At 44.0% G+C, this 21,711-nt stretch overlaps 6 protein-coding genes across 22 annotated transcripts; 4 read left to right on the top strand and 2 right to left on the bottom strand.

Moving 5' to 3' along the window:
* The first annotated feature begins 93 nt into the window (after positions 1-93).
* Positions 94-1,095, top strand: mRpS2 (mitochondrial ribosomal protein S2). Its single transcript, XM_020946597.2, has 2 exons — positions 94-189; positions 247-1,095. The coding sequence occupies exons 1-2, from the start codon at positions 165-167 to the stop codon at positions 1,008-1,010; spliced, it is 789 nt and encodes a 262-aa protein (XP_020802256.1). The 5' UTR covers positions 94-164; the 3' UTR covers positions 1,011-1,095.
* On the bottom strand, positions 1,021-3,078 carry LOC110179186 (uncharacterized). Its single transcript, XM_086830952.1, has one exon. The coding sequence runs from the start codon at positions 2,887-2,889 to the stop codon at positions 1,210-1,212; it is 1,680 nt and encodes a 559-aa protein (XP_086687078.1). The 5' UTR covers positions 2,890-3,078; the 3' UTR covers positions 1,021-1,209.
* Positions 3,079-3,110: 32 nt separating this feature from the next.
* Positions 3,111-10,320, top strand: mxt (Eukaryotic translation initiation factor mextil). 13 transcript variants are annotated; one of them, XM_020946590.2, is made up of 10 exons: positions 3,150-3,211; positions 4,465-5,089; positions 5,148-5,472; positions 5,575-5,646; positions 5,948-6,008; positions 6,929-7,257; positions 7,324-7,397; positions 7,458-7,836; positions 7,967-8,085; positions 9,399-10,320. In XM_020946590.2, exons 2-10 carry the CDS (start codon positions 4,688-4,690, stop codon positions 9,510-9,512), a joined length of 1,875 nt encoding a protein of 624 aa, XP_020802249.2. In that variant the 5' UTR covers positions 3,150-3,211; positions 4,465-4,687; the 3' UTR covers positions 9,513-10,320. The 13 variants fall into 13 exon arrangements, with proteins under 13 accessions (XP_020802248.2, XP_020802251.2, XP_020802252.2 ...); XM_086830950.1 differs by lacking the exon at positions 9,399-10,320 and adding an exon at positions 8,204-9,193; XM_086830948.1 differs by having other exon boundaries at positions 3,187-3,341.
* Positions 10,321-10,381: 61 nt separating this feature from the next.
* Positions 10,382-13,638, bottom strand: LOC110179184 (lysosomal dipeptide transporter MFSD1). Of its 4 annotated transcripts, none has more exons than XM_086830957.1 (7): positions 13,515-13,638; positions 12,348-12,874; positions 11,732-12,259; positions 11,194-11,671; positions 11,013-11,131; positions 10,840-10,939; positions 10,382-10,703 (listed from the first exon to the last, which is right to left on the bottom strand). In XM_086830957.1, the coding sequence occupies exons 2-7, from the start codon at positions 12,550-12,552 to the stop codon at positions 10,655-10,657; spliced, it is 1,479 nt and encodes a 492-aa protein (XP_086687083.1). In that variant the 5' UTR covers positions 12,553-12,874; positions 13,515-13,638; the 3' UTR covers positions 10,382-10,654. The 4 variants fall into 4 exon arrangements, with proteins under 4 accessions (XP_086687083.1, XP_020802254.1, XP_020802255.1 ...); XM_020946595.2 differs by having other exon boundaries at positions 13,470-13,570; XM_020946596.2 differs by lacking the exon at positions 13,515-13,638 and adding an exon at positions 12,948-13,502.
* On the top strand, positions 13,563-16,415 carry tank (EI24 domain-containing protein tank). 2 transcript variants are annotated; one of them, XM_020946541.2, is made up of 5 exons: positions 13,563-13,941; positions 14,189-14,245; positions 14,305-14,603; positions 14,682-15,356; positions 15,495-16,415. In XM_020946541.2, the coding sequence occupies exons 2-5, from the start codon at positions 14,231-14,233 to the stop codon at positions 15,994-15,996; spliced, it is 1,491 nt and encodes a 496-aa protein (XP_020802200.1). In that variant the 5' UTR covers positions 13,563-13,941; positions 14,189-14,230; the 3' UTR covers positions 15,997-16,415. The 2 variants fall into 2 exon arrangements, with proteins under 2 accessions (XP_020802200.1, XP_020802201.1); XM_020946542.2 differs by having other exon boundaries at positions 13,802-13,941; positions 14,126-14,245.
* Positions 16,416-16,553: 138 nt separating this feature from the next.
* On the top strand, positions 16,554-21,592 carry Ir25a (ionotropic receptor 25a). The gene is made up of 9 exons (XM_020946540.2): positions 16,554-17,371; positions 18,181-18,330; positions 18,392-18,667; positions 18,730-19,168; positions 19,230-19,344; positions 19,416-19,661; positions 19,721-20,313; positions 20,373-20,888; positions 20,957-21,592. Exons 1-9 carry the CDS (start codon positions 17,266-17,268, stop codon positions 21,348-21,350), a joined length of 2,835 nt encoding a protein of 944 aa, XP_020802199.2. The 5' UTR covers positions 16,554-17,265; the 3' UTR covers positions 21,351-21,592.
* The last annotated feature ends 119 nt before the right edge of the window (positions 21,593-21,711 follow it).

Genomic DNA, 21,711 nt, shown 5'->3' with positions numbered 1-21,711 from the left:
ATAGCATTAAATCAGACAATTTAAGTTTAAGTGCGTTTATTAATTAATTTTAAATCCTAAATTTTCCAACACTAGACCCAGCTGTTATTTACCCCCCTAAAAAAGTAAGAAGAAGAGCTCCAAAGAAGAAGAAGAAAGGTTATGAAAACACGAGCCGCTCAAAAATGTTAAGAAAATCGCTTGGAAACCGTAAGTAATCAATAAAAACGTTAATAAAAACTATTTACAAATATCACTGTTTGACAGTGCCTCGCTTTGGTCAACTCTGCGGCCTGCCTCGTCGCTTGCAGAGCACACAGCCGGAGCAAGCAGAGCCGGAGGACATTGCCGTGATAGAGCAACGGATTCTGAAGCATCCGGATTACTTCCAAGTCCATAACCTGTTCACCGTACGCGATCTCTTCAACGCCCGTGTTCACTACGGTCACAAGGATGGCTCCCTAGATGACCGCATGCGTCCTTATTTGTTTGGCAGCCGGCTGGGACACTTGATCTTCGACTTGGACAAGACGGCATCACACCTGCGGGATGCCTTGAACTTTGCCGCACACATCGCCTTCCGGGACGGCATTATTCTCTTCTTCAATCGCAACGCTTTGAACGCCCATCTCGTAGAGCAGAAGGCCCAGGAAGCGGGCGAGTTCTCACACACACGCTTCTGGCGCGGCGGCATCTTTACCAATGCTAATGTGCAGTTCGATGCCGTCACCCGGTTGCCCGATCTCTGCATCTTCTTAAACACGCAGAACAATGTGATGGCCCAGCACACCGCAGTGCGGGATGCGGCCAAAATGGCCATTCCTACAATCGGAATTGTGGACAGCAATTGTAACCCGAACTTGATCACGTATCCAGTGCCCGGTAACGATGACTCTCCGGCAGCCGTGGAGCTTTACTGCGACCTCTTTAAGGAGGCTATTCTGAGGGGAAAGCGAGAGCGTCGTCAGCTCCTGGGACTACCGCCCCTCGACGAAACGCAGCCCAGACGCAGCCGTAAACCCAAGAAATAGCCTTAAGTAGTATGTTGATTTTGTTACAATTTATCTTCTGCTGAATACAAATGCCGATTTCCATCGGTTCAGAAGGAGTTAGAAATGGTCGGAGACGGTATATCTGCCATCCGGAAGGGTGTCAATACATTGGAGGTGCCATGCGATTGAAACAAGATTTGTAAAAGTCCGCATCTGGGGTTAGATTGGAAAAAGTATCCTAGGATGGCTGCGTGGTGCCGCCCTTGACGAAACTGTTGCTGTAGTGACTGTAGTAAGAGGGATTTGAGTTGGATCCCGTGTTGGTTGTAGGAGTGGAGGGCCACTGAACTGGGGACACTTCCGGCGGAGGCGGTGGCGGTGGTTGCGTCACCAGCTGACTCAAAGTGGCTCCGTCCACGCCGACGACGCCACCCTTGATGGCACGTCCAGGACCAAAGAAATTCTGCAACTGTGTTTTTTTGTAGTCCACCTTTGGCTTGTCCCAATTGCCAATGTTGGCTGACTTGCGCACGAACACCTGTCCGGATTCATCCTTCTCCTGCTGCACCCATCGCTCTGCATGCTTGACCGTCAGCATTGCCTTGTGTGCGCCTATGTACTCCTCGGCCTTTTGCAGCCTCTCCAACTGCTGTTCGTCTAATTGATCACGGGGCAGTTTGCCCAGCCGCTGCACCGTCCGCTTCCAGTTGTGAAATTCACGGTTCTTGAATGGCTTCATCGCCTGCCGGTACTCCTTCCACTGCCGCTGGCGTTCCTCCTTTGTACCGGGCAGCGCATCTTCGAGGGGCGGTGGAGCCTCCGGCTTTTGGATCCACTGTCCGTTGATTTGTATAAAGGCGCCGCTGCGCTTGGGCTTCTTGGAAGGCTGATCACCATTTGACTGAGAGCTGCTGGTGCCTTCGCTTGCCGGCGACGAAGACGCAGGAGGAGGTGGCGGTGGCATTAGCTTGGAATCTTTAGAGTTGGTGTTTTTGCCTCGATTATTGTTATTGTTGTTGTTGGGTTTAAACTTTTTGTTTGGTTGCTGCTGGTTGTTCTGATTGGTCTGATTTTGTCTTTGAGGCCCTCGCTCCTTGGGCACCAGATTCCACAAGCTGGGACACTTTGGCATCGGCGGTTGGATTGGCGGTGGACCATGACTCGGCGACATCATGTCCTCCCAGAAAGGGGGCGGCTGCAGGGGTCGTTGGTTTCGATTGCGTCGTGGTCCCGGTCCTCCCATTGGGCCACCAGGACCCATTGGGCCACCAGGACCCATTGGGCCACCACGACCCATTGGGCCCCCAGGACCCATTGGACCGCCAGGCCCCATCGGACCGCAAGGTCCCATGGGTCCGCCCGGACCGCAAGGTCCCATTGGTCCACCTGGACCGCAAGGTCCCATTGGTCCGCCCGGACCGCAAGGACCTGGACCCGGGCCGAAGTTACCTCCGAAGTTACCGCCGAAATTGCCGCCAAAGCCCATGTTCATCAGCTGCATGGGTAGTGGCGGGGGTCTGCTCAGCGGCGGGAAGTCGTTTCTGTTGTGGTTCCATGGTCCGCCGCCTCCCTGGAATCCTCTGTGATCGTTGATGTAGTTGTTGCCGTTGTTATACGACCATTGTTTACGTCCTCCGTTGTTGTTCTGGTTGTTCCAGTTGTTACTGCTATTATTGTTACTATTGTTGTTGTTGTTGTTGTTGTTGTTGTTATTGTTGTTATTGTTGTTATTATTATTGCTATTGCTCCGCTGTTGTGCCCCGGATTTGGATTCCGGTTTGACGAGGGCCTCCTTACACTTCTTCCAATCCGCGAAAGACATTTTCAATGGGATTGTTTCCACCTCCTCCTGGCCGGACTCGGTACTGGTGTCCGCTGGCTCTGGCGGCTCCACCTTTATTTCCTCGTTATCCGACATTTTTCACAGAAAGACCCGACTTTCGAGGCAGTTTTTAATAACTCTAATTTTCCTCGCTCTACTTTATTATTGACTGAAGCTGGGTGTTACTTTTTCCAATATTTTGTTGCCTTTTCAGTCATTTTTTGTTGCACGCAGTGTGGCCGCCTGCTTTTCTATTTAAAATGGTACATTTTCGGCACACCAAAAACGCTCGAATTGCCAGACTACTCGGTGTCGGTGAGAACGGTTTGAATGGTGGTATTATTTAGCACTTTTTCAGGCTTTTGTAAACCACACACGCTGGGCATACTGTTTAGTCGAAGTCGCAGAAATTTTATTGGTAAGCTTTTGTAGTTTAATTCTCTGACTTAAATTACAGCCGCAAAAGTGCCTTTAATTGCCGCGCTCGGTATCGGTTGTGCTTGGATAGTAACATTTGATTCGTTGTCTATGGGAAATTGGAAATATGCGTGAGTGGGGAAGTGCAACGTCCCAGCGAAACGCGTAGTTTGTGACGGATGCGCCCCATGGTGGCAGTGGCATGCCGTCGAAACTCAGTATTATTATTCAATGTAGGAGAGAGCCGTGGCCAAAACGGTTTTGCCGTTCTTCAGACTAATTAAAGGCTTTCGCGATTTTTAACTGCTTTTTGGCGACCCTCCGCCCCAAATGGAGCTAACTGCGCTGCTCCCAGCGACGTCGACAGAGGCCAGACCTGTCTTGTTGTTGCTATTCTCGACATATGATTCAATAGGAATAAGTGAGTGAGCATGATCGCTCTCTCCTCTCTGTTGCCGTCCCGCCCTCTCTGGGCTCCCACCCGCGGACAAATTCAGTTTTTTGTAATATTTATGTTCTTGCTGTTGTTGCCAGTGTAAGTGATATTTTAAAAAATCAGTTTGGAGCGAGAAAGTCTGGCCGAAACAAAAACAACGACGACAGCAGCAACAACAATTAGCCTTCGCAACAGTCGCACAAATGGTCGTCCGCTTGCTGTTCCCATTTATGCAAACAATTTTCATTCATTATTTATTTATTTCTATTTTATTTTGTTTTGGAATTCTGTGAGCAATTATCGCTAACGATTTGGTTTCGAGTGGCGGCCAAGTGATTCAGCCAAAGCAGCAGCAGGCGCTAATGGGTTAAGTCCCCCCACCTCTAAACTATGCATATAGATAAATCTTTGGAGTCCGGACCCCGGAGGTGTTATCAGATAAACCCACTTATCAAACGTGCACATCTCAAAATGAGGCTACAAAGATATAACCCCAAGAAACATTGCGTCGCAATATTTAAAAATCAAGTGTTGTGTGTGCTTTTTAGGTCAAAAATATTAGTTTTGAAGTTCAGAACGGTTTTATACCATTCCTCATTCTTTATTATCGTTTGGAATATTCAAGAAACCTTGATTATTAATTAAAAAGTGCGTAAAATAATAATAATTATTACATTAAACAAGAACAGGAAGGTCAAGATCTTCAGCAAAGTGTAAAAGAATACTTCCTCGCCTTAAAGGGCTAACTTAAGTCACTATTTATGCAATAATACGATAGTCTGGCCCTCGAGTAATCTCCAACTTCTTTATCTTTCCAGGGGGAGGTGCGGAAAAAACGCTTCTACGATTTCTTTTTCACCAAATTCTTGCATCAACATTTTAAACGAACGAACAAGTAACCAGTAACCCTAACCAGACACAAGTCACTCTCAACGACGACAAGAACAACGATAGCCAGTACAGGACAGGACAAGAAGCATCTTAAACAATTCTGAGACATCATCGAACCGGACGAAGCAGCGTAGCAAGCCCATTGCAAAAATGGCCCACACACATCTGGGACGCGCTGTGAAAAACATTGAGGCACCGCGCCCACTGAAGACACAGTCGCGTGCCTCGTTGAAGAACAGCTATTTGGTGATTGAGGAGCTTATCCAGTTGATTGACAACGTTACCGTGGGCCTGCAGTCATACAATACCACACCGGAATCGATAACGCTGCTGCTGCACAATCTACGCGTCCATGGACCACAGCTGGAGGCGTTGTCCAAGGATACACTGGATCGGGCCTTTGTGGTGTTCCGCAACGCTTCGCAGGACGAACGGCTGAACATACTGACGCGTCTCAAGCTGCTCGAGCTGATCGAGCTGCGTGCCAAAAGCTGGGAGAACGATGATACTATCGCCTACTACAAGTCCAAGCAGCAAGTCTCCAACGTGGAGGTGAGTTGGTGAAGAGAGATCCTACAATGTTTTATAATTCAATGTACTATTATTCCAGCTGCCCTCAGAGACATATCAGTACGTTGACGGCGGGCAGCCAGGCGGCTTTCTCAGCACCTCCCCCACATTCGGTGTCAGCGGTGGCGGTGTCAACGTTGGCGTAGGTTCCGCCGCCGCTGCTGCCGTTTTCAATGCGGCCTCTGCAGCCGTGGCCGCCCAGGCAGCGGCCATTGCGGCTGTGGGCTCACCCAACCAGCAGCACCTGCTGCTGCCGCCCGGTGAGGTTATCCGCAACTCGGGAAAGTTCCCCAAGCCCACGAAGATACCCGGCAAGACGTACTGCAAGGACGAGGTGGTTATACGCAACGCAGACTCCGGCAAGGGTAAGTATCTGCGGCTGATTGGTTAGGTACACTTAATCTTTGAATATATTTTTGAAAATGTATTTTGCAAACAAACAAAAACATATAATCCGTGACCCATAGTCATGGGCATCAAGGGTCGACGCGTGCACATGATCGAGGAGCTTAGCGAAACCATAATATCGTTTCAAAGAGGTAACCTCCCAGAACTCTGGGTTCAACTAGTCGATTTTATCACACTTCAGCTTCATTTGGCACGCTTTTACCCATAAATATGGTTTATTCTAAAATTACGGAACGTAATTAATCAAAAATGCATCCCATTTGTGTTCATAAAGGTGTTTTAACTAATTGTTTTTCGTTATTTCCTTGTATATATTACATTCTTAAATTGTTTGCCACACTATAATAAATGTATTATTTCATTCAAACTGCACACATTTCCATTTAATGATAAGGATTGAAAGTTTAATTAATAATGTTATTCTTTGATTAGTCAACCCGGGTGCCAAGGAGCGTTTGGTGCAGATCACTGGCCCAGCCGAAGATAAAATTAAGTGAGTAATGTAAATATGATATTGCTTTATACTTATCAATTTAATGCAGAATATTAAAATGTAATTTTATTTTAAAATATGTTTACACCTTTTATGCCCTTGCATGGTATTATCATTTAAGACAGAAGCTTTTAATTATGTGAAAGAGCAATTTCCGACCCCATAAATCATATATATTCTTGATCAGCATCAACAGCGGAGTCGATCTAGCTAAATCAGGCTGCAAAAAAAATTTTAGAAATTTTTTCGAAAAAATATAAGGGGTTGGTTACATCGTTAAAATTTTCAAAAATCGAAAAAATTGTAATCTTTTAACATTTTAAATTGAGTATGCAGTTTTATTTCCCTAATAAAAACTAGCATTGAAAATGTTTCCGAATTGATATTAATGCATTTTTGGCTTAGTTATGCGTTTTTAAAAATTTGAATTATAGACAAAATTGTATATAAAATATTGATATATATCGACTCAAAGAATGGTAATATACTAAGCTTAGTTATGATTGATTTCCCATTCGATCCTATAACTCGATTGCAAACTGCAAGGGCATATAAACTTCGGCTTCCCGAAGATAGCTTCTTGTTAAATGTTAATTTAGCCTTTTTTTCTGAATTTATCTTATTTGGTATTTATTTAATGTATAATTTTTTAAATGAGAGAAATTCCTCTATTTTTTAATTACTTTTTATAATTAAATTTTATGAAATATGTTTTTAAATCGATTATTTATTTTTCGATATTTAATGTGTTTTAAAATGTTCGCAAACTGTAAGCTTCGAGTAATTTGGTAACTCTGGCAAGCTACAAGCGCGAAAAATAACTGTAACCGCTTTCCGCGGATGGCAACTCTTGTACACTTTTCTTTCGAATTTCATCAAGAGTAAACATACTTTAACAAAATGTCCTCATTTCTGGATAGCTATGCCAAACAACTGATGGAGGACACAATACGCCGCAATGCATCGCCCGTGCGCCTGGAACCCGCTCCCGCTGCCGGTGGATCGTGCTCTTCACTCAATTCATCCAACTCGGACGACGCCATTGTGCAGCCGCGCACTCCCGGTGGCGGCAGCAGTAGCTTGGCCAACCGGCTGAGCTTCAATTCGGCGCAGAACTTTATGACCGCCACTGCGGCGGCGCAGCAGATCTCGCAGCATCACCAACAGCATCAACAGCACCAGCAGCAGCAGCAGCAGGTTGCCGCAGCGGTAGCAGCGGCTCAAGCGCAGGCCACAGCAGCTGCTGCCGGTAAAGTTTTGCGTCCCAATCAGCAGCTGCTTATGCACTCATATTCCACAAACGATGCTTCCGTAGGTGAATACAAGTTCACGGTGAATGTGGGCCAGCACCTGATCAAGATAACCGGCGACTGTTGCGAGCTAGTGCGCGTAAGTCCTAGAAAAAGTTGTATATCTTAAGAGAAGCCCATTTAAAAATTGATCTTTCAGGTGGCCAAGCTTGTGTTGGACGATTACTTTAGCAGCTCGGAATTCCTGGCCTCCATGGAGGCTGGTGCTGCCTTCGATGGCACTTCTCTGGTGAGCCCCGTGACCACGCCATCGACTCCGCTACCCGGCGCTGGACCGCCGCAGTTTATGCTGCCTTTGGCCGACAGCGGCATTGGTTTGAACTACTCGGCCAACAATAATGGCGAGGGGGATGATGAGGTCTTTGCTGAGCCCAGCAACGGAGCGTTGGCCAATAATCAGAATGGTCTGGCCCGTTCCCGACGCAGCCACTTCTCGCGCAAAGAGTCTACGCCAGAGGCGAAGGCCGCTCGCGAAATTTTCGATGTTGAGGAACATACAGCTTTGAAGACAAGTGCATGTAAGATTGAATCTATTTGTATTTTGGAATTGAGAGTTTTGTGAAGGTTCTGTTTGGTTTTTGTGTTTAATTAAGTGTTTTTAAGCAGGAGTACTGAAAATAAGTTACTAATAATTATATATATTCACAGCTCGCGTCTCGTATGATTTGGAACTTTTGATTTATTACTCGAAGAGCCCGCATGCTTGGGTCCTGCCCACCGACTGGCAAAAGATTCAGGAGACTGCCCCATCGATTCTACGCAACAAGGTAACTCACGCTCTCGCTAAGCTGCCCTTCGATAGTTTCGCTTACACTTCAAACAACTGCCCCGACATCATCTCCACCAATAGTGCACATAACTCATCAGTAATAACAACTCCGACAGCGTCCACAGCTCTGAATGCAAGTAACAATACCACCCTAACCTCCACCGCCATCGCCTCTGTCACCGCTAACGCTGGGAATGCCAGTTCCAATGTGCTCGAGTCAATAATAGACGCTCCCATAACTAACAACGGCAAGAAAGGGGGGCGCCTGCCCAAGCCATCGGCTGAGTCCGATAGGAATTTGTATAATAAGCAGCTTCAAATAATAACAAACACAATGGGTGGATCCATGGGAAAGACCACTAACATTCGCCAGGCTCAAGCATCTCAAGTAAAGACGGTCTTTAAACGCTACAGCGAGGACGATGAATTCGTTACGGCAGCAAGCGAGCCGATTGTGTCGCTTGAACTTAATAATAACCAGAATAATGGTTATTAGACCTTATCTTTGTATCAGTAACTCGAATACGTAGCCGGAATACGTACCTGAGTTCATTTCAAGACAAACATTCTCTATGTATCTCAACGAAAAGCCTGCCTTTAATTTATCCATCATCATAATACATGTTGATCTCGAAGCCTACCATTGATGCTAGAAAGAACATCGTTCAATCATCACTATCATACATTCATCTAGTTATAGAAACACAAAACAAAAAAAAAAACCAAACGAAAGTAAACAATTTGCTAGTCTTAGACATAAAGAATTCAAGTTGGAAATTGTAACCCAAAATAAGGAGAATCTGTGTTTTGGCTGTGAAACAGATTAAGTCTTCGCTAGAGTTTAACTAATATTGATACAAACTTTAAAGTTTCATAAATCATTACATGCACATGCTCGAATTCAAAAGACAAGAAAAGAAAGTGTAATTTATATTATTAACAAGACTTGTAATAACTTTAAAATGAAACCAAGCAATGTTTTTGGGACACACACACACACATCTAGTTTTAAGCGTTTTATCTCCTAACCATGACACACATATAACATATTACATATTGTAATTCCAATAAACGAACGTTGTGGACTTTCAAAGTCCGTCACAATACTTGGCTTGGGTTTAACTATTAACACCGCTTAACATTTGTAAATTGTAAACCAACAAAATGCATAACAACTCACCCAGCACGCTAACTGTTCCCATAAGAACCACATAACATGTTTGATTGTCCCAGGTAAGCTCGTCCCTCAAGCTGGCAAACTATTTTATATTTGTCTTCTCTGTACTATACACTATGCTCTTTCCTGAACAGGATCTGCAGGATGAGAGCCAGCGCTTCGATGGCGATAAATATCTGGCCAGCATTAAAAATGCCGCCAAGCGGGACATTGTGGCAGCCGATGAAGCCGAGACTTTGGATGATTGATAAACGGAAGCCACGCAGCCAAGCGGTCCAAACTGACAATATAGATAATACACATCACCTATATATATTATCAATCAATGTCCGTTGTAAAGAGAGAAAGTAAAAGCTCAGACGGAGTTCAATACTAGCCTCTCACTTTCAACAGAAAACGCAATAACAAAACGACCAAAAAAAAGATATATTGAAAAAAAAAAATTAAGCAAAACTAACCTTAGAAATTATCAACGACGACAAATCAAAACTTTCAATTTTTAACTAGAAAATTCTACGAAGCTCTTAGTTAAGTTTGAAAATGCGAAAAATGGGATTTTCCCTAATATATTTACTAATTCACAAAATGCAGCTAACTCGAAACAAATCGTTACGAAGCAAAATATTAAAATGGAATGCATTTTTTCAGTAGAAAATTAATAGAGAACGACACAACACAAATTTTTAATTTAAAATTTTGTTTCTCATCTCCCTCTTTAACTTTAAACCAAAACAATTCTCAAACATGGAAAAGGAAATGTATTAATGTTCATCATCTATGTCTTTATTATCATTATTTTATAAACTTGACTTGCTCTGAATATCATTTCTTTTTTTTTCTGTCAAGATTTGCAAATTGTATTTTGTTTTCTCTAGTCTATGCATCATAGAAAATTTTATGTTTTTCTTTATTTCATAGAAATGGAAATGTAACAACACCAAAATTCTTTGAATTTCTGTTTATGCTTTAGTTAATTTATTTAATTTATTCTGTACAAATAGCAAACAAAAAAAATTTATATATTTGCAAGGAAAATAAAATGGAATCATAATTAAACATTGGGAGAACAATTCTTCGATGAACTGAAAAACTGCTCAAGGTTTAAATAATGCTCATATTTACCCGAAAGTTTATTTTGTATTCTTTAATTTACTGAATGTACATTTACATAAATTTATTTATACAACAAAACAATAAGTATAACAATAATGTACGTTAATTGATATGTATAATAGAATATTGGCTAGAAGTTGAACCGATGTGCGGTTAGCAGAATGTGCTCCAGGTTGCGTACCATTTGTCAGGTTTCATAGAGAGAGATGGCCTTAACATCACAATTGGTGGTTATTGGTTAGCAGTGAACATGGTTATAACCGATCGTGGCACCCACTTAGTTGCCCAATAAAGGCCGTCGGTTCACAAAGGGACACTGCATTGAGCTTTTGGCATGTACACGAAAGCAAATATATATATATAGAGAATGTTAATTAGTCCGATACTGATCCGAAACATAAATAGGATAGTACAACATCAACACATCAATGGCATGCGTAACTCGACTCAATATTCACGTACATCGAGGTGTGATATGTGGCCCGCTGGGCAGGGGACATGTTCAGGTTGCCCTGATGTTTCCGATTGTATGCCCAAATCGCACAGGTGGCCAGCAGGGAGACTGTAATTAGAGAAATTAAGGAACAGAAAAGATTAGGTTTAGTTTTTCACCAAAATATGTAAGCTTTACTCACTCAACAGGAAGAACATGAAGAAGATCTGGAGCCAGAAGTGACTGCCACCGCTGTTGTCCACAATAATGCCCGCTACAATGGTGACCACAGCCAAGCCCAGGTTCTGCACCGACTGGCAACTGCATCAAAGAGTATTTAAATATTAAAAACAATTAGAAAAAATACCCAAACTCCAACTTACAAGCCATAAGCAGTGCCCAGCTGATATTCGGGCACAATCAACGAGACCAGAGGCCACAAGCTGGCCGCCAGCATGGAGTAGGACAGACCCATGATGCTCATTCCAATATAGGGATCCCAGTGGGTAAAGGTCAGCAAAAAGTGAGCAAACAGCGTAGAGATGGTGGCACAAAATACCCAAGTCACATTCCTGCCCACTTTGTCGATTACAAAACCAAACAAAGGTGAAGCTATAGCCGAGATCAGATAGACAATCGAATTGACAGTGTTCGCCTCATCCGGGGTCATGTGGAAATTGCTGACGAAGAAGGCCTGGCCAAGAGCCACAAACGGAAAGATGGCCACATAGTAAGCCACACACACTACCGACACCATCCAAAAGTCCATCTTAAAAGTGACTATATCGCTGAGCTTGGCTATCTCTCCGCCGGGATTATTGTTCCTTCTCAAAATGCGTTCTGCACGTTTATCCATCCAGCCTGAAATTGTGCATACATTTATTTAATAAGATGATCTATTAAGAGGAGATCAAATCTTACCCAGAATCAGGGTGCAGAGCAGCGACATCACGCAAGTGGAGGAGGCCAGGAATAGAGCCACTCCGAGACCCGTGTAGCCAGAGTAAGATTTCGAAACGTAGCCATATAAAGGTTGCATTATCCAGAAATTGACGGTGCTGCCGAAGCGAGCCACCGACAACTGCAGTCCGAAGACCATGTTCAGCTCCTTGCCCTTAAACCATAGCACTGCATAGCTGTTTTGGGCCACAGCCAGCGACTCAGCCCCAATGCCGAACACAAATCGACCCACGATCATCAGCCAGAAATGGCCAAGCACTCCGCCGGTTGCAAAGATCAATTGTCCCACTAACACGATCAGCATGTAGATAATGGTGCCCAAACGGATTCCAAACACTCGATCGATCAGGAAGCCACCCACAAAGCAGAGCACTATATTTGGCCACGAGTAGATGGAGTAGATCAGCGTGAACTCGGTGGAACTGAGGTCTAGCTCCTTTTGGAATACGTCCTGCAATGCGCCGGGATTATCGTAGCAAAAATAGGAACCTAAAAGGGAATGATATAATAAATTAAATTAATCAGATGCAAATCGATTTTAAAATTTAATAATACAAAAAAGTAAATTAAAACTTACCGAAACCCAAAAGGCACATAAACAGCAGAGCCAGGAACCGGTGGGGCGTGCTGGTTGGATCACAGCAGCCGGTATCCTTTGACGGACCCAGCTCCGTGTCGCGGGCACTGCGCCGTCGCACCACAGGATGCACCTCATCCTCGCCGCTGCTGCAGCTGCTGCTGTTCGAGGTGTCCACGATGGGTTTGCGTTCCTCGCGCGACATGACCTTTTCCGTTCGTTCGTCTGTTTGGTTGCAAGTAGTTGAAGGAATGACACAGGAAATTTGAGTTGTGCGTTGGCAAAATTGCTGTTTGCTTCCTTGCCCCCTTGTGGGCAACGATGGGGAGTTGTGGAGTCGTGGGTGGCTGGTGGGTGGGTGGCTGGGCCGTGGCCCTACTGTTGTTGCTTATCACTAGACCGCACCATGTTGCTGTTGTTATTGCTGTTGCTGGCGCTGCCTCAGTATGCGAGTATCGATTATTCCCGCACAGATGGAAGAAATGATAAAGTGCACGGGGTGCGAAGGGTAGATGTGGAAGGTTAATCTGAAATAAAGCGTTGCTTGTAAATTGCATTTTGCTAAGTTAATTTTGCGGGCATGAAGCCACAGGCACGTACACCCACAGGTAAAGGTCACCGGTTTGTGTGCGCGTCTGTGTGTTTCCTAGATAAACATGACAGATCTTGTCGCCCGCGGTGCTCTGTTGACTAACGGTAAATGGGTAATCAATTAAGCGCCCGCCTTGTGTTACGGCCTTAACATGGCCTGACACCTGATTTAGGGCTTTATTACGTTATTTGCGTATTGAAAACAGCCCAAAGATATATATCTGCTACATATACACATTCCAAAATATATGTACACACATATGAATGTAAAAAGGCGGTTAAGAATCAAATACCCTGTTATCACAGTCAACTGCGAGCGTCATACACTAATTAATCACAACTTCCGCGGTGCTATTTTGCATTATTTACGCTAGACTTTGTTTAAATCCCGACTGTAACGGCACCCGCATACACATCCATACAACAAATGTTATTAAGTACTCTTCGAATATTTATAAAGAAAACAAAGAAATGTTTTGTGTGAAGCGTTTGCAGTTATTTAAATTCAACAAGTTGACGAGCAGAACTTACGGTATCTTTCAGTCCCCTGGACAGGAGAAGAATGTTTGCGCCTACCTGCTTTCCTACCTGTTTCAGGCGGGAGTATCCGTTTGTCCAATCGATATATCGATATGTCATATTATATCGAGCAGAAGTCAAATATATTTTTAATAACAGAACTTTACTTTCTCCTGTTTGGAATACTTGTATTCATAATTAGCACATCCAAAATAAATAAATTTTAATCAATTGCACGTTAAATTTTAAATTAATTTGATAATCTCTCCCAGCGATAGTTGGCTACCACCTCCGCATCACTGATTTAGTGCTGGATAACGCCCGCTGAGCATCAGGTGGCAACCGTGTAGTATATCAGCCTGTTTACACTGCCTGGCCAAGCAAAACAATCCAACGAAATTAACAAAATCAGCACAAAGTTCAATGTTTTTAGGCACCGCACACACCCCAAACCATTGGCAAGATAAAGCATAGCGATAAGTATGTAAGTGAAGGTTCACACATGTGATTGACACGCACCCAGACCCCAGTTTCGTGCAGTGTAAATGCGCCTGAAATCAGTTGTGAAACAAAAACAATAACAACAACAACAAAACACAATGTTGTCTTCGTCGTCGAACAACGCAAATTTATTCAAAGACCTTCCGCCACTCTCTGACTCGCTGTAGAGCTAAACACGTTTCGTCTTTGCTTTGCTTGCATGTCCACCTCGCGATGACCCCCAACGACAGGAACTAGAGATACTTGTGCTGGCCACGACGACGACGCGAGAGATGGCAGCGATAAAGGTGAGTAGGAGAAGAGCAGCAAACAAAAGAGAACCTAATCCTATCCATTTCCACGCCAGAACATCACCCTGGGCATTCTGTATGGCCTGTGGGACAGCATTCGGGGCATGACTCTGGTCTTGCACATCGACGACGAAGTGAATCGCCAGAATGCCGAGCTGGAGCAACGCCAGCTGCGACGCAATGACAAAGATCGGTATGAGCGAGCGCGCAGATCACCGTCACCAGTGCCTAGTTCGGCGGCGGCCATGATCCGTGAGGAGTATGCCAAGCAGGCGGAGGAGAATGCCGACGAGCGGAGTCTGCAGAAGATGCTTAGCAAGAAGACTGCCGCCGCCAAGGAGGAGCAGCCGCAGGGGTAAGTCCCCCAATACATGCCTACGTGACTGTTACTAATTTATTGCGCACTTGATTTTTGATTCGATTTGATTTGCAGCGAGAAGAAGATCGCCAAGAAGCTGTTCAAGTGCTGCATGCTTAACGGCGGCTTCACCTGGCTGAGCATTGTCCTCTTCGAGTCGGCGCTACTGCCGACGCTCAAGTTCTGCCTCACCATCTTCTATGGCGCCCAGTCAGAGACATTGCCCGTTGTCTGGGGATGGCTGCATCCGATTCTGTCCCTGCTCTTCGGCATGATGTGGGTTCTGCCCATTTTTATGCTGTCCAAGATTGTGAGCTCGCTGTGGTTTGCGGACATCGCGAATGCCGCCTATCGCGTGCGAAAGGGCCGTCCGCAATTGATTCCGGGCATCAGTAAGCTGGTGGCCGATTTCCTCTTCAGCATGGTGGTGCAGATGCTGTTCCTGGTGCAGAGCATGCTGGTCAACCTGGTGCCGGTGAAATATGTGGGCTCCACGCTCTGCTTTGTGCATCTGTGCCTGCTCTATTCGCTTTACTCCTTCGAGTATAAGTGGTTCAATATGGGATGGGAGCTCCATCGACGGCTCACCTACATCGAGAAGAATTGGCCGTACTTCTTCGGCTTTGGCATACCGCTCACCGTGCTGACGAACCTGTCCAGCTCGGTGATTGTCAGCAGCTGCATCTTCTCCATTTTCTTCCCCCTGTTCATACTCAGCGGCAATGAGGCGAAGCCCATTGTGGACACCACGTAAGTGTTTGATAATACAGACGAACTTCTTGAAGGCAAACTTGTGTGTACCTTTGTAAAACACAAACGAATTTCTTTAGCTAGAAGCTCATCTGTCTAAACTATAAATAAACAAATACAATTGTCTCTTCCGTGTAGTGAGATTTCGCTGCGTCTCTTCTCGCCGGTGGTCTTCATATCGAACCTCTGCTTCGGCGGCAATCCGTGGAGCAAGGCCAACCGGCTGAGTGCCATGCAGCGTCAGCAGTTCGAGCTGCAGCAACGACAGCGTCTGCTCCAGCGGGATGAGCAGCTGCTCAAGCAGCGCAAGCAACAATATGTGCAGCAACAGCGTCTGCAGCAGGAGCAGCAGATGCGCCGAGAACGCTCCCATTCGCGGTCCCACACTCCGCAGCTGGGTGGGCATCCACATCGGTATGCCCAGGCGCCCGTCTTTGATGCCGGTCGGGTGCGCGACTCCTCTGCCTCGTCCACGCACAGCTCCACCTCGCCGAGCATCAGCAGGCCGCCGCCTTATTACGGGAGCACGTTGCGCGGAGCTGCGCCTCTCGTGCCCACACCAGTGCCCGGAGCACCAAAGGCGCCGCTAACCCCGCCCGTGATACGCCAGGAGACGGGTCCTGATGACTGGAACTTGTGAGATTTATGCATATACACTCTACGTAGGCTTTAGCATTATATATATATACATTTAATTCGATCTGTGTAATGTACGTATCATCTACTACTATCTAACCATCGTGAACTGTCGTAAGTTAAGTAAAAAATCTAGGTCTTACGCATAATGACAATGTTCGCTAGTCGAAAACGCCACCACCACCACCACCACCATGAATGACTATATATATAGATATTGTGGCTATATCTGAAATGTGGCTCGCGCAACTGCTGCTGCATAATCGTTTACATGTTTATTTTAGGCTGAGTTTTTCTCTGTTTTGATTTTTTGCTCGTAGGGTGCACACTCTCTACACTAGAAATAATGTCGCGGGGCGTAAGTTCATTAATTGTATGATTAAACGAAACAAAAAATAAAAATAATTTTGTACTTTCGTCAAATAGCGTTTTTGTTGTTGCTTAAACAAGGGAGATCGGTTGATAGGACCTTATCTGTACGATTTGTCTGGACTTGATTAGTAATCGTTGGGCTGTGTGAGTCAGGGAACTAATCGTATCAGGAAGTTGTATAATTAATAAGAAGGGGGAAAGGGAACTATAGTTCTAAATATAGTTTGTTATTCTGGAACTGATTTTATTTTTATAGTTTATTTATATTTAAGAGAGTGGTTTTTTTATGACCATCCCATATAAAAGTATTACCTTAGCTTAAGATTAAGTATATTTTAGATAAGCATTGACTTTCACTTTTAATCATTATTAATAATACCTATTTATAACTACATATAATAATATAATAGGTATTCCTTTTACTTTAAATCTTTCCTTAGAAGGTTCTTTATAGTTTATTTCTCCACCTCATCAAAAATGCCCAAATATTATTGAATATGTTACTCCCTTCCCCTTCAGTGCTTCTTTATAATAATCGTTTTATGTTGATGTGACAATATAACAAGTCCTTCAATAACTCATAATAACCCACGCCCTCTGCTCTCCCACCCACAACAAAACCCAATCGCCGCCAATTAACGCCAGAGTTCCCGCACGAACCCACCGAACCCCAGGATGTGTGGAGGGGTTGTGTCTGCCCACCAAATTGATTATCACCAAGGATACCCACATGTGTCCACACATTGTCCGTGTTGAAAGTAAAATTGTCCATGGGTATCCTTATTTTTGAAAGCGTAATTTACAGTTTAGTCGCAATTTATTGCTCGGTCTGTGCGGTCAATTTGGTGAAAAGTCCTTAAGATCAAGAAGGAAATAGGAATTTCCTTATGTGTTAGATGAAATGATTTATATTAAACCAAGGCAAAGGTGGCTCCTGGTATTGATGTGCCTGTTGAGCGGTTGGAATAAGGAGATCGCTGCTCAAACAACCCAGAATATTAATGTTTGTAAGTGCAGAGACGATCGATATTAAGGGTAATATAGGGAAAGGATAAGGTTTTCTGGTTCCTAGGTCCTTTAAAATTTCTTTAAATTTTGTTTTCTGTAAATAAAAAAAATTCCTATAGTATTAATTAAGTATTTAAGGCTAGTATATGATGTATTTATAGTTCTTTTTCTATTTTAGTAAAAGCATTTTTATATGAATTTTTTTTTGGGTAAACCAAAGATTTTCAAATAGTAAACTAAGTCAAAAATGCATTAATTATAAATTGGAAAACTTTTCTGCGCTAGGTTTTGTAAGGCTAACAAATCTGGATACTGAGTTTTTAAATTTAATAAAATTCATTTATTGTAAAGTTTTGACATTGTAACAATTTTAAAATTTGGACAAAAAAAATGCAAAAAATTTTCTTTTTCAATCAGACATGACTAGATCGATTCGGTTTTTGATGTTGATCAATAATATATATGATTTATAGGGTCGGAAATCACTCCTTCTCTGTGTTCCAAGCTTCTGAAATTATTATACTCTGAAGGGGAATAAGAAGTAAACAATTACTTTTTTAATTTATTAATTAAAACCTTTAAAGCCCCTTAAATTTGAGAATTTCTTTCGCTCAGTGTCTAAATAAACTAATAAGAGAAAAATTGTGTAGTTATTGATGATGGTTAGATACCCAAACTGACTTGGCGTAAGTCATAATGGATAGCTTGGGCCAAGGACAAGTAAACAAACTTTGAAGCCACGTAATACTTTCCTGTCCTGTTGGATGCACTTTAACCCCTTCCCCTTAAATCCTTTATCCTTTCATAGTGTTTATCAATGAGGTGGATAACGAACCGGCGGCCAAGGCGGTGAATGTGGTGCTCACCTACTTGAAGAAGAACATCCAATTGGGTCTCTCCGTGCAACTGGACACCATTGAGGCAAACAAAACCGATGCCAAGGTGCTGTTGGAAGCAAGTAAGTGATCATTATGATTAACCTGTGACCTCTTTTCCTCTGATTTTAATTATATTCCAAGTTTGTAATAAGTATGCCTCTAGCATTGAGAAGAAACAAACGCCACACTTGATCCTGGACACCACCAAGTCGGGCGTGGCCTCGGAAACGGTCAAGAGTTTCACCCAGGCTCTGGGCTTGCCCACCATTAGTGCCTCCTATGGTCAGGAGGGTGACCTTAGGCAGTGGCGTGATTTGGATGAGATAAAGCAAAAATATCTGCTGCAGGTGATGCCACCAGCAGACATAATACCCGAGGTTATCCGGAGTATAGTGAGGCGTCTCAACATCACCAATGGTAAGACTGTGACACTACTCTAGTTATCCCTTAAAGATATGTAATCCTTATCCTTTTGCTAGCCGCTATCCTGTACGATGACACCTTTGTGATGGATCACAAGTACAAATCCTTGCTGCAGAATATCCAAACCCGTCATGTCATCACTGCCATCGCCAAGGATGGCAAACGAGAGCGCGAGGAACAGATCGAGAAGCTACGTAACCTGGACATTAATAACTTCTTTATTCTGGGAAATCTGCAGTCCATAAGCATGGTCCTGGAGTCCGTGAAGGCGGCATATTTTGAGCGTAACTTTGCCTGGCATGCCATTACGCAGAGTGAGGGCGAGGTGAGCAGTCAGCGTGATAATGCCACCATTATGTTCCTGAAACCCATGGCGTATACGCAATTTCGAGATCGCTTGGGTCTGCTGCGTACAACTTACAACCTGAACGAGGAACCGCAAATAGCATCGGCTTTTTACTTTGACTTGGCTTTGAGAAGCTTCCTTACCATCAAGTGAGTGATTGGGATCTTCATTTTTAAACTATCTCCAAAAATAATACCATTTTTCATACAGAGAAATGCTTCAATCGGGCGCCTGGCCCAAGGACATGGAGTATCTGAACTGTGACGACTTCCAAGGCGGAAATACACCCCAACGCAACCTGGATTTGCGGGAGTACTTCACCAAGGTGTGTGTGTGTGTTTTTCCCCATTTCCGGTCAGCTGTCAAATTATGGTTTGCCTTTCTTCCTCCTCACAGGTTACCGAGCCGACATCATATGGAATGTTCGACCTGGTCACGCAACCCAAACAGCTTTTCAATGGCTACAGCTATATGAAATTTGAAATGGATATAAATGTGCTCCAGATACGGGGGGGTAGTTCGGTGAATAGCAAATCGATTGGCACCTGGACAGCAGGTCTAGACTCACCCATCGTCGTCAAGGACGAGGAGCAGATGAAGAATCTAACCGCTGATACGGTATATCGTATCTTCACAGTTGTGGTACGGAAATAACCTGTGTTTAAGTATAATATATTTACTTATATTACCTTACCTTCCAGCAAGCCCCCTTTATCATGCGCGATGAGACGGCGCCAAAGGGCTACAAAGGCTACTGCATAGATCTGATCAATGAGATTGCCGCCATTGTTCATTTCGATTACACCATCCAGGAGGTGGAGGATGGCAAATTTGGCAACATGGACGAGAAGGGAGAATGGAATGGGATTGTCAAGAAGTTGATTGATAAACAGGCGGATATCGGTCTGGGCAGTATGTCTGTGATGGCAGAACGTGAGATTGTCATTGACTTTACTGTGCCCTACTACGATCTGGTGGGGATTACCATCATGATGCAGAGACCCAGCTCACCCAGTTCGCTGTTCAAGTTCCTCACTGTCCTGGAGACCAATGTGTGGCTATGCATCCTGGCTGCTTACTTCTTTACCAGCTTTCTCATGTGGGTCTTTGATCGCTGGAGTCCTTATAGTTATCAGAATAACAGGGAGAAGTACAAGGATGATGAGGAGAAGCGAGAGTTTAATCTCAAGGAATGCCTCTGGTTCTGCATGACTTCGTTGACGCCGCAAGGTGGCGGTGAGGCTCCCAAAAATCTTTCAGGACGTCTTGTGGCCGCCACTTGGTGGTTGTTTGGGTAAGTCTACCGCCTCCTATATGAATTTATATATTAATAGGTTGATTTTCCCCTTTTAGTTTCATCATCATTGCCTCGTACACCGCCAACTTGGCTGCCTTCTTGACCGTCTCCCGTTTGGATACGCCCGTGGAGAGCCTGGATGACCTGGCCAAGCAATACAAGATCCTATATGCTCCACTCAATGGCTCCTCGGCCATGACATATTTCGAGCGTATGGCCAATATCGAGCAAATGTTCTATGAGATTTGGAAAGATCTTTCCCTAAATGATTCCCTTACCCCGTTGGAGCGTTCCAAGTTGGCTGTTTGGGATTATCCTGTTAGCGACAAGTACACCAAGATGTGGCAGGCCATGCAGGAGGCGGGACTACCAGCAACTCTGGATGAGGCGGTGGCCAGAGTTAGAAACTCTACAGCGGCCACTGGATTCGCTTTTCTGGGCGATGCCACCGATATCCGCTATCTGCAGCTGACCAACTGTGATTTGCAGGTGGTGGGTGAGGAATTCTCCCGGAAACCCTATGCCATCGCCGTTCAGCAGGGCTCACATCTCAAGGATCAGTTCAATAATGCGTGAGTTTGAATTTAAGCTTGTATAGTTTGTATATCTTTAAAATATATATCATTCCATGTACTTACAGAATCCTCACGCTTTTGAACAAACGACAATTGGAGAAGCTCAAGGAGAAATGGTGGAAGAACGATGAGGCCCAGGCCAAGTGTGAGAAGCCAGAGGATCAATCGGATGGCATATCCATTCAGAATATTGGTGGCGTCTTCATTGTCATCTTCGTGGGTATTGGCATGGCCTGCATCACACTGGTGTTCGAGTACTGGTGGTACAGATACCGCAAGAATCCACGGATCATCGATGTGGCCGAGGTCAATGGAGATCATTCGAATGTCAAGGATCAACCTGGCAAGCTGGTCGATGGCGTTATCCTGGGCAACTCGGGCGAGCGTTTTGAGAAATCAAATGCTGCACTGCGTCCGCGCTTTAACCAATATCCGGCCACCTTTAAGCCGCGTTTCTAGAAAAAAGAAGAGCTCTCATTGAGTTAAAAAATAAATATTAATCTATAAGTGTAGAGCACTGGGATGTCTACGTCTAGAAAATAAGCAATTTTGAACACTTTGTGCACTTTTAATCAATTTGAAATAAATGTTTAAAAAAAATATTAATGTATTTTTTTACTTTAGGAAGTATTAGCATTAAACGGAGTGAAGCAGTCATTTCCGACCCTATAAATTCTTGATCAGCGTGAACAGCCGAATCGATCTAGCCATTTTTGGTAAACAAAATTAAAAAATTTTTTTTTTCCAAATTTTTGTTGTTAAATTTTACATGTTAGCAAAGTCAAAATTTGACAAAAATTTAATTTTGTTAAATTTAAAA

This window comes from Drosophila serrata, unplaced genomic scaffold, assembly GCF_035046125.1.
Source record: "Drosophila serrata isolate PLE 108 unplaced genomic scaffold, ASM3504612v1 contig_240, whole genome shotgun sequence".
In the NCBI taxonomy this organism is placed as follows: domain Eukaryota; kingdom Metazoa; phylum Arthropoda; class Insecta; order Diptera; family Drosophilidae; genus Drosophila; species Drosophila serrata.
This window is presented reverse-complemented; position numbering and strand designations above follow the sequence as displayed.

Coding starts and splice junctions, on each gene's coding strand:
- mRpS2 (XM_020946597.2), top strand. CDS start 165: ATGTTAAGAAAATCGCTTGGAAACC. Junction 190..246: donor AAGAAAATCGCTTGGAAACC/GTAAGTAATCAA, acceptor ACTGTTTGACAG/TGCCTCGCTTTGGTCAACTC.
- LOC110179186 (XM_086830952.1), bottom strand. CDS start 2,889: ATGTCGGATAACGAGGAAATAAAGGTGGAGCCGCCAGAGCCAGCGGAC.
- mxt (XM_020946589.2), top strand. CDS start 4,688: ATGGCCCACACACATCTGGGACGCGCTGTGAAAAACATTGAGGCACCG. Junction 5,647..5,947: donor CATAATATCGTTTCAAAGAG/GTAACCTCCCAG, acceptor TTCTTTGATTAG/TCAACCCGGGTGCCAAGGAG. Junction 8,086..9,398: donor CATCGATTCTACGCAACAAG/GTAACTCACGCT, acceptor TTTCCTGAACAG/GATCTGCAGGATGAGAGCCA.
- LOC110179184 (XM_086830957.1), bottom strand. CDS start 12,552: ATGTCGCGCGAGGAACGCAAACCCATCGTGGACACCTCGAACAGCAGC. Junction 11,672..11,731: donor GCTCTGCACCCTGATTCTGG/GTAAGATTTGAT, acceptor GCACAATTTCAG/GCTGGATGGATAAACGTGCA. Junction 11,132..11,193: donor CTGGGCACTGCTTATGGCTT/GTAAGTTGGAGT, acceptor TCTTTGATGCAG/TTGCCAGTCGGTGCAGAACC.
- tank (XM_020946541.2), top strand. Junction 14,604..14,681: donor AAGGAGGAGCAGCCGCAGGG/GTAAGTCCCCCA, acceptor TTTGATTTGCAG/CGAGAAGAAGATCGCCAAGA. Junction 15,357..15,494: donor AAGCCCATTGTGGACACCAC/GTAAGTGTTTGA, acceptor TCTTCCGTGTAG/TGAGATTTCGCTGCGTCTCT.
- Ir25a (XM_020946540.2), top strand. CDS start 17,266: ATGATTTATATTAAACCAAGGCAAAGGTGGCTCCTGGTATTGATGTGC. Junction 19,169..19,229: donor AGAAGCTTCCTTACCATCAA/GTGAGTGATTGG, acceptor TTTTTCATACAG/AGAAATGCTTCAATCGGGCG. Junction 19,662..19,720: donor ATCGTATCTTCACAGTTGTG/GTACGGAAATAA, acceptor CTTACCTTCCAG/CAAGCCCCCTTTATCATGCG.